At 41.9% G+C, this 12320-nt stretch overlaps 1 protein-coding gene across 6 annotated transcripts in view; it reads right to left on the bottom strand.

The window, feature by feature from the left end:
- Positions 1-1680: 1680 nt before the first annotated feature.
- Positions 1681-12320, bottom strand: part of COLEC11 (collectin subfamily member 11) — a 41674-nt gene continuing 31034 nt past the window's right edge. For 5 of the 6 annotated variants that reach the window (XM_039530985.1, XM_039530988.1, XM_039530986.1 and 2 more), the window contains exons 4-7: positions 9219-9290; positions 8324-8377; positions 4117-4212; positions 1681-3957 (exon numbers count right to left, since the gene is read on the bottom strand). In XM_039530985.1, the coding sequence (XP_039386919.1) occupies positions 3548-3957; positions 4117-4212; positions 8324-8377; positions 9219-9290 (632 nt within the window). In that variant the 3' untranslated portion in view covers positions 1681-3547. The remainder of the gene's footprint in view (positions 3958-4116; positions 4213-8323; positions 8378-9218; positions 9291-12320) is intronic. The other variant, XM_039530990.1, reaches the window with a different exon arrangement.

Raw genomic sequence — 12320 nt, 5'->3', positions numbered from 1 at the left:
TAATTCTCTCTCTCTCTCTCTCCCCCCCACCCCCGATGGGACAGAACACCACACACAGAAAAATGGAAGGAAATAAATGTAGAAATTCAGATTGTTCACTAAACACTCTATAAATCTGTGAAAATGTTGTGTGCCTGCTGCCCAGCTCAAGTAAGGCTTTTAGGCATGCAGGCCTGTTTTCTAGCTCATTCGAAGGAATCTGCAAAGAGAGTACAGATTCATACAAGCAGAATCAACCCACCACATCAGTATCTTGCAAAAATGGGTAAAGAGTGGGCAAAGCTGACAGCTTAGGCACACGAAGTGTCTTCAAGATATTTTAGGTGGGCAAGTGCCATCCTAGGCAGACAGCTCTAGTCAAGTGAAACCCAGGCTTAGATTGCTCTTATTTATTACCATACAGCTACAATGATTTGACCCTAACATAGTGGTGGTTTAAAAGCCTCTGGGGATTTTTATTAGCAGGAGGCAAACCATTACAAAACTCACAAGGGAATATTCCCTGGGTGCAAATTGACCCACAGGAATACATTTTTAGCCCTTCTCAGATTTTGTAGACCAAGAACCTTTGTACGTAAATGTACAATCACACCAAGATTATTTGAGATCTCAGTTAAAGCCCTGGAAGAGCCAAACACACATAAGCCATACTTTACCTGTACCAGAAAGAAACGCTGGCAAGCAGAACCAGTCACCGTCTGAATTGTTCTTCAGGGTTATGGCTCTCTAGCACTATGGCCTGCATGATTTTCATATATTGGAATAATATTCTACCAGTTTTAGGAGTTCATGTGCAAACCTTTATAACAGGTTCAACTTCACAACAGTTAGCATGCTGTCACGGACTCACAGATCGTGCCCACTCTTGGTCCCGTGCGGTCTGTGGGGGGTGCCCCTTTCAGTGAGACAGCCCTTCTCGGGGGTCCACTCTCAGGGTCAGGCCCCTCCACCTCCTGGAGCCGCACCTCTCTGAACCTTAGCACACCAGTTTCTCGCCGTGGGCCCCCTCAGGGAGTCCACGTGCTCTGGACCCCCCGGGCCTCCTCACCCCCGAAGGAGTTGATGCAACCCTGTTCTCTAGACCGGAGCGACTCTCAGCCGGTATAAAACAGGAGGGTTCATTGAGGGTTGAACACAGCACAGGAAACTCTCAGGGCCTCAGGCCTGGCCTCCCTCAGCAGAGCATATCCCAGTCCCCCTGCATCCAGGTGGGCTCTGCCTGCTCCCCCTCTCCAGCCCAAAGCCCCCCTGCTTCCCAGCTGGGCCTCTGATATCCCCGGCCCCAAGCCCCGCCTCTGTCCATTGTCTTCTCTCCAGGTAAACAGGGTTGTAAACAGGAAGGCCTGGGTCTCCTCTCCTCTCAGCCCTCCTCTGGCTGGAACCAGCTGGTCAGGTCACCAGGGTCCTCTCTTCACAGCCCATTGTCCTCCCACTGGCTAGAACCGGCTGTGTCTCCTGAGCCAGATCTCTGAGTCACCAGGTGCGGGGGTCTCCATCCTCCAGGCCATCGGCCGGGGTCCCGAGTTCTCTCTCCAATCCTCTGTAACAACAAACTCCCTCTCCCTCACCTCGTTAAACCAGTAACACCCGGGGACACTGAGTCCCACCCCCTGTGCATGCAAACCACTGGAAAACACAGAAAACCCCAAGAAAACCCCCCTCTTCATCATACATGCCAGGATGAAATTGTTTATTTCCTTGAGAATAAAATTAACATGTTATTTCAAATGTTGTCATGCTTTGAGGAACTGAGCAAAAGTCCTATGGTCAGTAATCTTCCATTAACTGTAGCACTGTACAGTAGTTTATTAATCTGGTCTTGCCTAATATGTGGAGGCTATCTGAAATCACACGCCAAGCCTGTTTTGAGTTTCTTCTAGATATTTCTTCCAGATTGATCATACATGCTTTGGGATTGTTTCATATTTAGTGTTGTTTACCCTTAAAATATATTTAAAACATTGTATACCCACACTGTCTGAAAAACACAATAGACAGAGGTTTCCCAGTGACCTTCATATGTAGAGCAGTTGACTAAAAGATGAGAGGAATTGCAACAGGCCACTACAAATATCCAATATTCATAACTCTTTTTGTCCAGTTATACCCTTCAAAAATATACCATGTTTTTCAGTCACATGCAGTTGTGAATTGGATACACAAATAAGTGGGGCAAAATGACTTACTGCATTCCTTTGGAACTATATCCCTACAGGTGTACTGAACATTTTTTTTAAATAAATAAGATTTTATTTAAGAGAAGATATAGCCATGAAGAGTAGTAATCACAAGAACAAAATAAAGGACCAGTTCCTGAAGTCCTTACTCAGAGATAAATTCTCTGCTGGGACAAATGAATGAAATCCATTGAAGTCAATGGAGCTGTGCTCATTTATGCCTGCAGAGAATTTGGCCCTTTTTGGAGTCCTTACTAAGGCCAATCTTCCTCTAACATCAAGTTAAGGACAGAGTGAAAGCTAAGTGAAGATTTCAGCATTTGTCCTAGTGAAAGGAACTGTTGGACAACAAAGATTTTGTGAGACTAATGATGTACTCAGGAAGCCCTCCTTGGGTTTTGTAACCAAAAATATCAATCATGAATATCTTAAGCAGAAATAGACTAGTGAGTGCTGCACTTGAGAAGTGCCAGAATGCAAGTATCTGAAGGGCCATAAAATGCCATTTCAGCTCCCCAAAAAAGTGCTGGAATGCCATCCAAGAGTGTTCCAGCAGGGCTCAAATACAACTTTAGAGTACTGGCTTCCTTTGGCAAATTCTTTTATCACTTAAATAGTTTATGTACAGTCCCACCCTCAGTTAAACGTGTAAAACAAACAGAACCTGGCATTGCATTTTCTGAAGAAACACAAAGTTGGCTTATCCCCGTCTAGTACTGAATTATGAGCCATTTAGACTCCCCAAGGCAGTGTAAATGAGTTTGCTCCCTGAAGTGTGTCTCTGTGTTGTTATTTGCAAATAGTTTAATAAAAAGATGTTACAAAAATGGTAGAACTAATGGGTTGGTTGGCTTGTGTATGTGTCACAGAAACAGGTACAAAGCCTGCCCATTCAGAACCCTATTGCAATAGTTGTATTAAGTAGCTAGAGTATACAAAAACTTTTCCTTATGGCTTGAAATAGCCAGAAATGCCATCTTTGTAAACCAGTATGAGCAATTAACATTAACAATTAAAAATGTTAAGATAAAACAATATCAAGAATCTACGTCTTCAGAAACAATATTATAATATCAAAGAGCCAAATTCTGCCCTCCATTGCTGTCATGCAACCTCATTCATTAATTGCAGTGAGGGCAGAATATGGACCTCATCTAGATACATATTTTCTTAGGGCAAGACAAACTATGTCTTATTTAACTCTGCTCTTCCCTTCTGAAGGGTAAATACTGATATTTGAAATACCTAATTATATTTACAGCTGTACAACACTGATGTTATATACTTGTAAAATATAACTAGTACTTTATAAACAAGGGGTAAGTTGTACAATCTGCTTCAAACGGGGGAGGAGGGTGGAGCAGACAGCCTCACACATTTTCTTTGTCAAATTCACAAACAAAATACATTGTAATGTGACAGGCAACATCATTCCATCCACCAGAGGCCACCATTTCCACACAGTCCTCCTCATCATAGGCATTATTGGGTTCCCCGCTGCACCATTTGTTGAAGGTCTGCATGGGTGATCGATCAGAATACACAAAATTGCCCTCTTTTTCCAGGTCGTTGATCCCAATGAAAACTCTGGTGAGCCCAGCTTGATTGATGTAAGAAGCAATCAGACTATTGGTATTCTCATCCTTGGGCATGGTCAGTGTTCCTCCTCTTCCATGGCAGTGGAGCTGGGCATCCATATATCTTTTCTCTTCTTTCACCAGTAGGTATATCTTATTATCTGTCTCACGCACACCAGCGACAGCTGCGGGGGAGGGCAGTGCTGAAAAGTGAGCACTCGCATTTCTATAAACCAACTTAATGCACACCACAAAAATAGATACACAAATCAAATATGAAATGGCCATATTCTTTAAGAGCAGCTTCATCATTAAAAAAAATAGGGCACTTGGAAAGGGAGAAACATACAAAATGAACATACCATTTTTTATGAATTTTAATTCAGTTGTCAGCTGGGCCACTTGGATATCCATTTCCCCAATAGCCTTCCTTAGCTGGCTGCATTCACAAGGGATGCCTGCAGAGATCAGGGGGGTGCTTGCCGTTAAATTGTATATACAAACATAAATAAAAATGTTTCATGAAATATATTTATGTGAATGTATTGCTCACAGAAGGGGCTAGCCTGATGACCCCAGAGAGTGAAATTCTCTGTCCAAACAATAGGCAGCAACCGTGCAAACTTCCATGTTGACCCACCAACATCCTTCACTCTGACCTTTGGGTCTACCTATAAGAGTTCAGTTCACTCTCTATGCCACCTCAGTCCTTGACCTCTCTGAGGCGATCCCAAATGACGGTGCCAACTAGTGCCAAACATGTGGCAGACAATGGTCCGCTAGGAACAAAAATAGGACATTTTTAAACTTCTGAGTTCTCAGTGATGCATATATAAGGCAAAATTCTCCTCTTCCATCTTCACTGCAGATCTCTTTTCCACACAGGGAATCTGTATGGCATATTCTGCATTTGCTCTGCATAAGGAATCTATCCATACAGCAAATCAAAGGCAGAATTCTGCCTATTATCCCAAATTTACAATGGTCTGAAAAAAGCAATTTTAATGAGATTATTTAAAAGGTAACTTCTCAGAACCCAGTTTTGAAAACTAGGTTCCAGGTAAGGCACCCAGTTCTGCATATAGATATTCAAATCTGTATTTAATCACGCTAATATCCAGTTTAGGTACCTAACTGTCTAATCCCACCCCCACCTATCAGCTCTCATTCAGTATTGACAAGTCAGCTCCTGCCCCAGATCTGCCTGTAATGTTAGCCTCCCTGGCCCATTTGTTAAATTTTCAAACAAGCACTTTTGTGCTTTCTCCAATTCTGCCCCTCACATATGGGAGGAGCTCCCCATAAATATCTGCAAAGCCACTTCATTGTCCTCCTTCAAAACCCTCCTTATAACTCCCCTTTCCCACACTGCCTCCAAAAAAATTCAACAGCAGTTAGGCTGCTGGCGCATTGATACCGCAGTCCATCATACTGACCATGTCATCTCATTGTACTCCCTCATCTGATTGTCTGTATCTATCTGTTGTCTCTTATCTCACATGCAGATGTTAAGCTCTTTGGGGCAGGGAATATCATTTACTCTGTGTTTGTACAGCACCTAGCACAATGGGGTCCTAGTCCAGGACAAGGTCTGCTAGACACTACAATAATACAAATAGTAAAGAAGTGCCAATCTGAGCACCCATTTGCAAACTGAAACACACAAGTCAGAGAATTGCATTATGTTAACTTGCCATTCTGACCCACAAATTAGAATAATAAATGATAATTCCATGAGAAAAACTTATGTGGTGCCTTCCACATCTTAGGGGGGATTTTCAAAGTCAAAAATAGCAGGTTGGTGCCCACTCCCATTTCCTTCCCTGCTTCTTCCTTGCTCCCAGAGCACTGTAATTCACTTCTGGTTAGAATCTGACCCTTAACCTGTACTGTACCTTCCCTTTTAGGGCCAGATTCTGCCACCTTTTATGTACCTGTACTGGTACTTGCTGACTTTCATTGTGAGTTGGGTACCTAGCCTTTGAAAAATCTCCCCATGAAGGCTTTGAGCCAGATTCTGCAGGTAGAGTAGCGCCTTACTCCATGAGTAGTATTACTGAAATGAATGGGACTGCTCGTAAAGTAAAGTACTACTTCAGGTGAGTAAATTGGCAGAATCTGGCCCTAAAATGGCAGACACAGCAGAGGTTAAAGGCCAGATTGTAAGCCAGTACACAGGGATAGTAATTTGAGTAGTGTAGATCAGCAGTAAATTACTAACCGGCAACGGAGCAAAGAAAGAGCCGGGGAGGAAACTTAACTCAGAAGTGTGTCTCCTGTGGCAATTCCTAGGCTAGTGCAGCTAGCACATACTAAGCCCCTGACTCAGCAAAGCTTTTAAACACCTGTCTAAGTCCATCCCACTTCAACAAACCTCTTAAGAACATTTGGAACTTATACATGTGCTAAAGTACTTTGCAGGCCCTGGCTGCTTACTGGTGTATGCCTGGACCAGAGTCTGAGTAGCCCATGTAGGAGTGAAAGGGGGGTTCCTTCTCCTTTTGTATGGGCACAGTCCAAGTCATCATCTATCCCTAAGACTCTTCTCTTCGCATACAAGGCACTGCATAGCCTTGCTCCTTCCTAACCTTCCCATAAGAGCAGATGTTTTAGTAAACATTGATTGTTCATTCCTCATTACCTAATAACCACGTCTGTTACATTTGTATCATTCAGTGGTTGCTAACAACACATAATTAATGCAAACAACATTTCCATTTTTACAATTTTATTATCTAAGATAAAATCTATTAAAGATACTAGAATGCAGGGGAGGGGCTGCATTTTTGTCTTAAAAGCACCGATAGTCTATTGTTTTCCATCATCTGAGTCTAAGGTCAGGTCTACACTACAAACTTACATTGGCATAACTATGTCACACCCCTGAGCAATGTAGTTATATCGACCTAGCCCCCTGCATAGACAGCACTATGTCAAGGGGAGGGCTTCTCCTGTCAATATAGCTATTGCCTCTCATAGAAGTGGATTAGCTGTGCCGATAGGAGAAGCTCTCCCATCAATATAGCAGCATCTTCACTGACACCGCTGCACTGGTACAGATGCGCCACTGCAACGTTTTACATGTAGACCGGCCCTAAGCTTTTCATACGCCTAACAAGATACTGTGCTCCCGTTGATCATCCAATGGTTTTTCAGAGTCTCAAATGATGTGTAGAAAGGCTTTGCAAAACAGCTTCTCTCCACCAGCATAACTGGCAAAAATCACAGTATTCTTGAAAACCAAAATAAAGTCAGTTCTGTAGATCAGTGGTTCTCAAACGTATTTGATTGTGCCCCCTTCTTTGTGTTTGTAGTAGTTTACAGCCCCCTCCCCCCAACACACAAATACATATAGCCATAAAAAAAATCAACATGCAACTCACTAAATATTAAAAACAGTAAGGCAGGAGGGATATCTCAGTGGTTTGAGCATGGGCCTGCTAAACCCAGGGTTGTGAGTTCAATCCTTGAGAGGGCCCTTTAGGGATCTGGGGCAAAATCAGTACTTGGTCCTGCTAGTGAAGGCAGGGGGCTGGACTCAATGACCTTTCAGGGTCCCTTCCAGCTCTGTGAGATAGGTATATCTCTATATACTATATTATAAGGTATTGATTCAAACAGAGCCAATGATCCATTGTAATAAGAGCAAAAGAAAAACTGCAGTTGTAGTTGATGCTTACAATTAAATGCACACACCATGTCATAGCAAAGAATGCATTAACATACAGAGGGCAATGACTTTGTATAATGTTATGCAAGCTTAGCAGAAATCCATGAAAATGCACAGTGCCATCGGAGGACCTGATATGTCTGGAGGAATCAGGTTAGTTATTTATCCATTGCTGGGGCTAAAATGTGTGCAGTAAGTTCTTTTCCCCAAAAAGCTTTTCATGCCCCCACCCCCCGAATACATTCTGCACACCACCTCCCCTCCCCACCCCCCTGGAGCACCTGACCCCACAGCTTGAGAACTTCTGCTCTAGATGAAAATATGTCCTCTTACCCTGCCGATAAATTCTATAAATTCTGTTGGCCTTGTAGACACTGGCATGAAATCCCTAAATCCCTCCTTAGGCCTTGTTCCTTTCCTGAGAACCACATGCACAGCCCAGCTTTGTGCCCATGAGATGTCCCACTGAAGACATTTATGGGACCCCACAAGGTTCTCAGTGCAGAATGAGAACCTAAATAGAATGTCCAGAGATGTCTTTTTGCATAGTGGGAATGACTGGGAACACGTTGCATTCCTGCTCCCATTAGCTTTCTGGAATAACTAAATCCATGTTGAGTTAGTGAGGAGCTATTGAGAATTCTTTCAAGCAGTTGTCCACCCCCAGAGGGAATTACAGTACAACTCCCAGCAGTCATTGCATCCTCAACAAACGTTTTGTAAAAGTACCCTGTAGATGTGCAGTATAATCCAAAATACAATGCATAAATCAGAAGAGGTTATTCAAAAATTTAAGTTCCAACATCATTCTTCAGCATTTTTAAAAGGATTGTGTACTATACATGATTTATACATTTTTTTAAAAAAACTATACACTTTGAAGATCTATCATGGTTTACCTGGGTCTCCATTAGGACCAGGTGGCCCTATATCCCCATTATCTCCCTTTTCACCTAAAAAATGAAAAATATCATCAATTTTGCTGCTCAGCAAATGGATTGGGTCACCAGTTTCATTAACAGAAAGTTTCTAAACAGGTTTTTTTTTGTTAATGACTAAGATTTACAGCAAAAAACAAAAAATGCATAATGTAGAGATGGACCCCAAATGATGGAGAATTTGGATTTGTTGTCCCAGTCAGTTCATCATCAAGACACGCCCAAACTGTGTAGTTTGGACTGAGGGACAAACATCATGACTAGTTTCATTCTGTTCCATCTCTTGTTATTTGTGCCAGTACTTGCTTAGGCGCTTTAAAAAGCAATGACTTCCGTGGAACCTGTAAGGAAGTAGCACTTCTGAAAATCAGGCCACTTTTATTTAGGTGTCTAAATTTTGATTTAGAAGCCTAAAATTAGACAGCTCCATTGAAAATGCTGTTCAAAATGATTTGACCAATGTCACATAAAAAGTGGGAAGGCCAAGGAATTCAGACCTCATGGCTCCTGAATCTGTGCCTCTACCAAAGTACAATCCTACTTCCCACCCACTCTCCTTTAAATACCGATACTCGGAGGTTGATGTAATTTAAAAAAACTCTTTCATCTACCCACAAGTCAGGTTTCTGAAACCTCTTGATCCTGCTATGTGTCAGGATATAAGACAACTAGTCCAGAGATCTCCATCATTTGATTGACTAGAATGTGATTTAATTATAGGACTTTATCTATTTTGGTAAGTTCTGAGACAATCTGAGTAATTTCAATTAAGAATGGGATTCATCTCAAAGGTAAATCGCCATTGATTATTCAGTTGAGACACCACCGGAGACAAAAAAGATTGAATCAAATATACCTTTTGAACCGATGGGACCAATTTTTCCATGTCGACCCACACTGCCCTTCTGTCCTTTGTCCCCCATTTCTCCTAAACATAACAAAAAGATCAAAGATACAAGTTAAAAATATTGTCTACTTTATTCAGATGTCCAGCAGCACTTCAGTATCATTTTCTATGGCAGGCAGCAGAAAATGTTGTAGCAAATTTTCTTTGCAATTACAATGAATGATCACCAAGGTCTGTCAAATTCCAGGAGTCCAGCTCTTTCCTCGTCCTTGGCCTGCTACATAAATAACACAGAAGCTTATTTAATCTTCTCAGTGCAGTTGACTTCACTGGGACTGCACAGGTATAAATGAAAATAGAATTTGACTGAAAGCCATAAAAAAAAAAAAGGGTTTTGTATGACTCCACTCAGATAATTTGTCAGGCCAATGTATTGTTGAAAATAAGGGGAGATTCCAGAAAAACTTGTGGATCAAAAGGCTGAATCTATTATGGAATTTAAGATATAAAAGTCTTCAAGCATAATGAGTCAATTCATCTAGTGCTGTGGTTCTCAACCATGGGTACACGTATGCAGCGGTCTTCCAGGATGTACAGGTCTGGAGGTATGCAGAGGTCTTCCAGGATGTACAGCAACTCAGCTAGATATTTGCCTAGTTTTACAACAGGCTACATAAAAAGCACTAGCAAAGTCACTACAAACTAAAATTTCATACAATGATTTGTTTATACTGCTCTATATATTGTACACTGAAATGTAAGTACAATATTTATATTCCAATTGATTTATTTTATAATTATATGGCAAAAATGAGAATGTACCCATTTTTTCAGTAATAGTGGGCTGGGACACTTTCGTATTTTTATGTCTGATTTTGTAAGCAAGTTTTTAAGTGAGGTGAAACTTGGGGTATGCAAGACAAATCAGACTCCAGAAAGGGGTACAGTGTCTGGAAAGGTTGAGAACCCCTGGTCTAATGAAGTAGCAACTAAGTAACTGAGAGCAAAATTTAGTCTTTGTGTTCTGTAAATTCAGTGGAAGACAGTTGCATACTTATTCTTTTCTCTACACTCTAAACATCTCAATAGTATCATAATGAGAAGTAGTGAAAGCCTTATGTTTGCCCTCTAGATACACACACACACACGCGCGCACACACACACAGTTTAAGTAATTCACAGCAGGACTGTAAAGTGTTATTAATTTTAATGAAGACACCATGCCGTACTTTAAAGTGGAGTTGTGGTAAATGAGCCACTTGAAAATCAGCCATTTTTAATGAATAAAGGATAAATATGCACATTACAAAAGCTGACATAAATTGTCAACAGAGTTGCCATAATTTACCCCAGGGATAGGCAACCTATGGTGCGTGTGCCGAAGGTGGCACGCAAGCTGATTTTCAGTGGCACTCACACTGCCCGGGTCCTGGCCACCGGTCCAGGGGGCTCTGCATTTTAATTTAATTTTAAATGAAGCTTCTTAAACATTTTAAAATCCTTATTTACTTTACATACAACAATAGATTAGTTATGTATTATAGACTTATAGAAAGAGACCTTCTAAAAATGTTAAAATGTATTACTGGCATGCAAAACCTTAAATTAGCATGAATAAATGAAGCCTTGGCACACCACTTCTGAAAGGTTGCCAACCCCTGATTTACCCTCTTCTCCTTTCAGTGTTCATCCTGGCTTTCCATTATGTATACACAGAAATCTAACAGAAAAAGGTTTGATTCACTTTCTTCATCTGACTTTGACCCCTTTTTTCTTGGTTGTACCGTATAACAGAATATTCAGATAGCTCATGGAAAACAAGTGCATTGTAGGAGGTATGTGCCGTGCTTTATCATCATATATCACACAAAGTAAGCTGAAGAAGAGAAACCACTGTTATCTGGCCAATGAATCACTGTAGAGTGAGTCTTCGTATCATTTATCTGCACTCTTCCCCAGAAGGTATCTGTCATGTCATTTATCACTAAAGTCGTTTTAATCAATTAGTGATGTTCCGATCCACTGGCTGGAATCAATGGCCACATTCTACCATCACTAGTCAAAAGTGGAATTTGGTCCACCATATGGGTCTAAGCTAGGAAAGCGAGCCAAGAAGTCACAAGTGTGGCTCTTCCCCGTCACACCCTTCAACCAATATGGGAAATCATTATCCTGTTGGTATAGATAATGTCAACAGACTTCAAAACCCACTATTCAAAAGCATGGAAGATATCTCCTGCTACCCAGTGTCTAGAATACTTTCTGTAATGAATACTGAAAATGGTTTGGCCCTGCCTACACTAGCAGCCAAAACATTTTCAATGCTAGGGGGACCAGCGTCTGACAGCCATTGCTGAACACTGGTGGTTTTAATAGCATAGGCAGGGCACTCCTGCACATTACTGAGCTTTGGCTTAAAACAGGCCACCCATGGTTAGTAGGCCACAACTCTTCTAAGCAAATCCAAGTAGATATATAGGTGCTATATATACTTAGTCTGTCTGAGCTGGAAGTTGCTCTTTCCCTGTAGTGTACTAACTCTGAAGCCAGCAAGATCATTAATCCTCGGGGAGGGGAGGGGGGGATAATCTGGACCTGGCGAATACCTGCTAAATCAGCTGACTTGTTTCAGGTAGGCTTTCCAAGAAATGTCCCTGTCCTGACTTGTAAACAGCAATAAAAAGGAGTAGCCTTGATTTTTTGCTGCATATCCCACAACCAGGCATGGCGGGGGGGAGGAAGAGGGGGACTCAAAAGAGTATGCCCGCTGGCTATGCCCCCACGCGCATCCCAGCCAGACATGCCAGAGCACAACACATTCTGGCCATACACCCTCCTTGTACCAGTAAGCCCTCTATACTAGGGACTGCACAGGGAATGGCGTAGCAACTGGCTATGCCAGCTATACACCAGCTAAGGAGCTCCACAAGCTTTCAGTCCCATTTGCCCGATGAGTCTGCATAAGTGGACTAGAACAGGGGAGACAATCTGGCCCAGCATTTCCTAAAGCAGCTTGGTCTCAACAGTTTCCGCTAAAAATCCTATGTGGTCTTCTTCTTCTCAAAGGAAATCCAGTCTTATTTTAAACTGTGCAACATATTTTATGCATTT

The sequence above is a fragment of the Mauremys reevesii genome, linkage group 3 (genome assembly GCF_016161935.1).
Source record: "Mauremys reevesii isolate NIE-2019 linkage group 3, ASM1616193v1, whole genome shotgun sequence".
Classification (NCBI taxonomy): domain Eukaryota; kingdom Metazoa; phylum Chordata; order Testudines; family Geoemydidae; genus Mauremys; species Mauremys reevesii.
The sequence above is the reverse complement of the archived record's forward strand: the minus strand, read 5'-3'. Positions and strand labels throughout refer to the sequence as shown.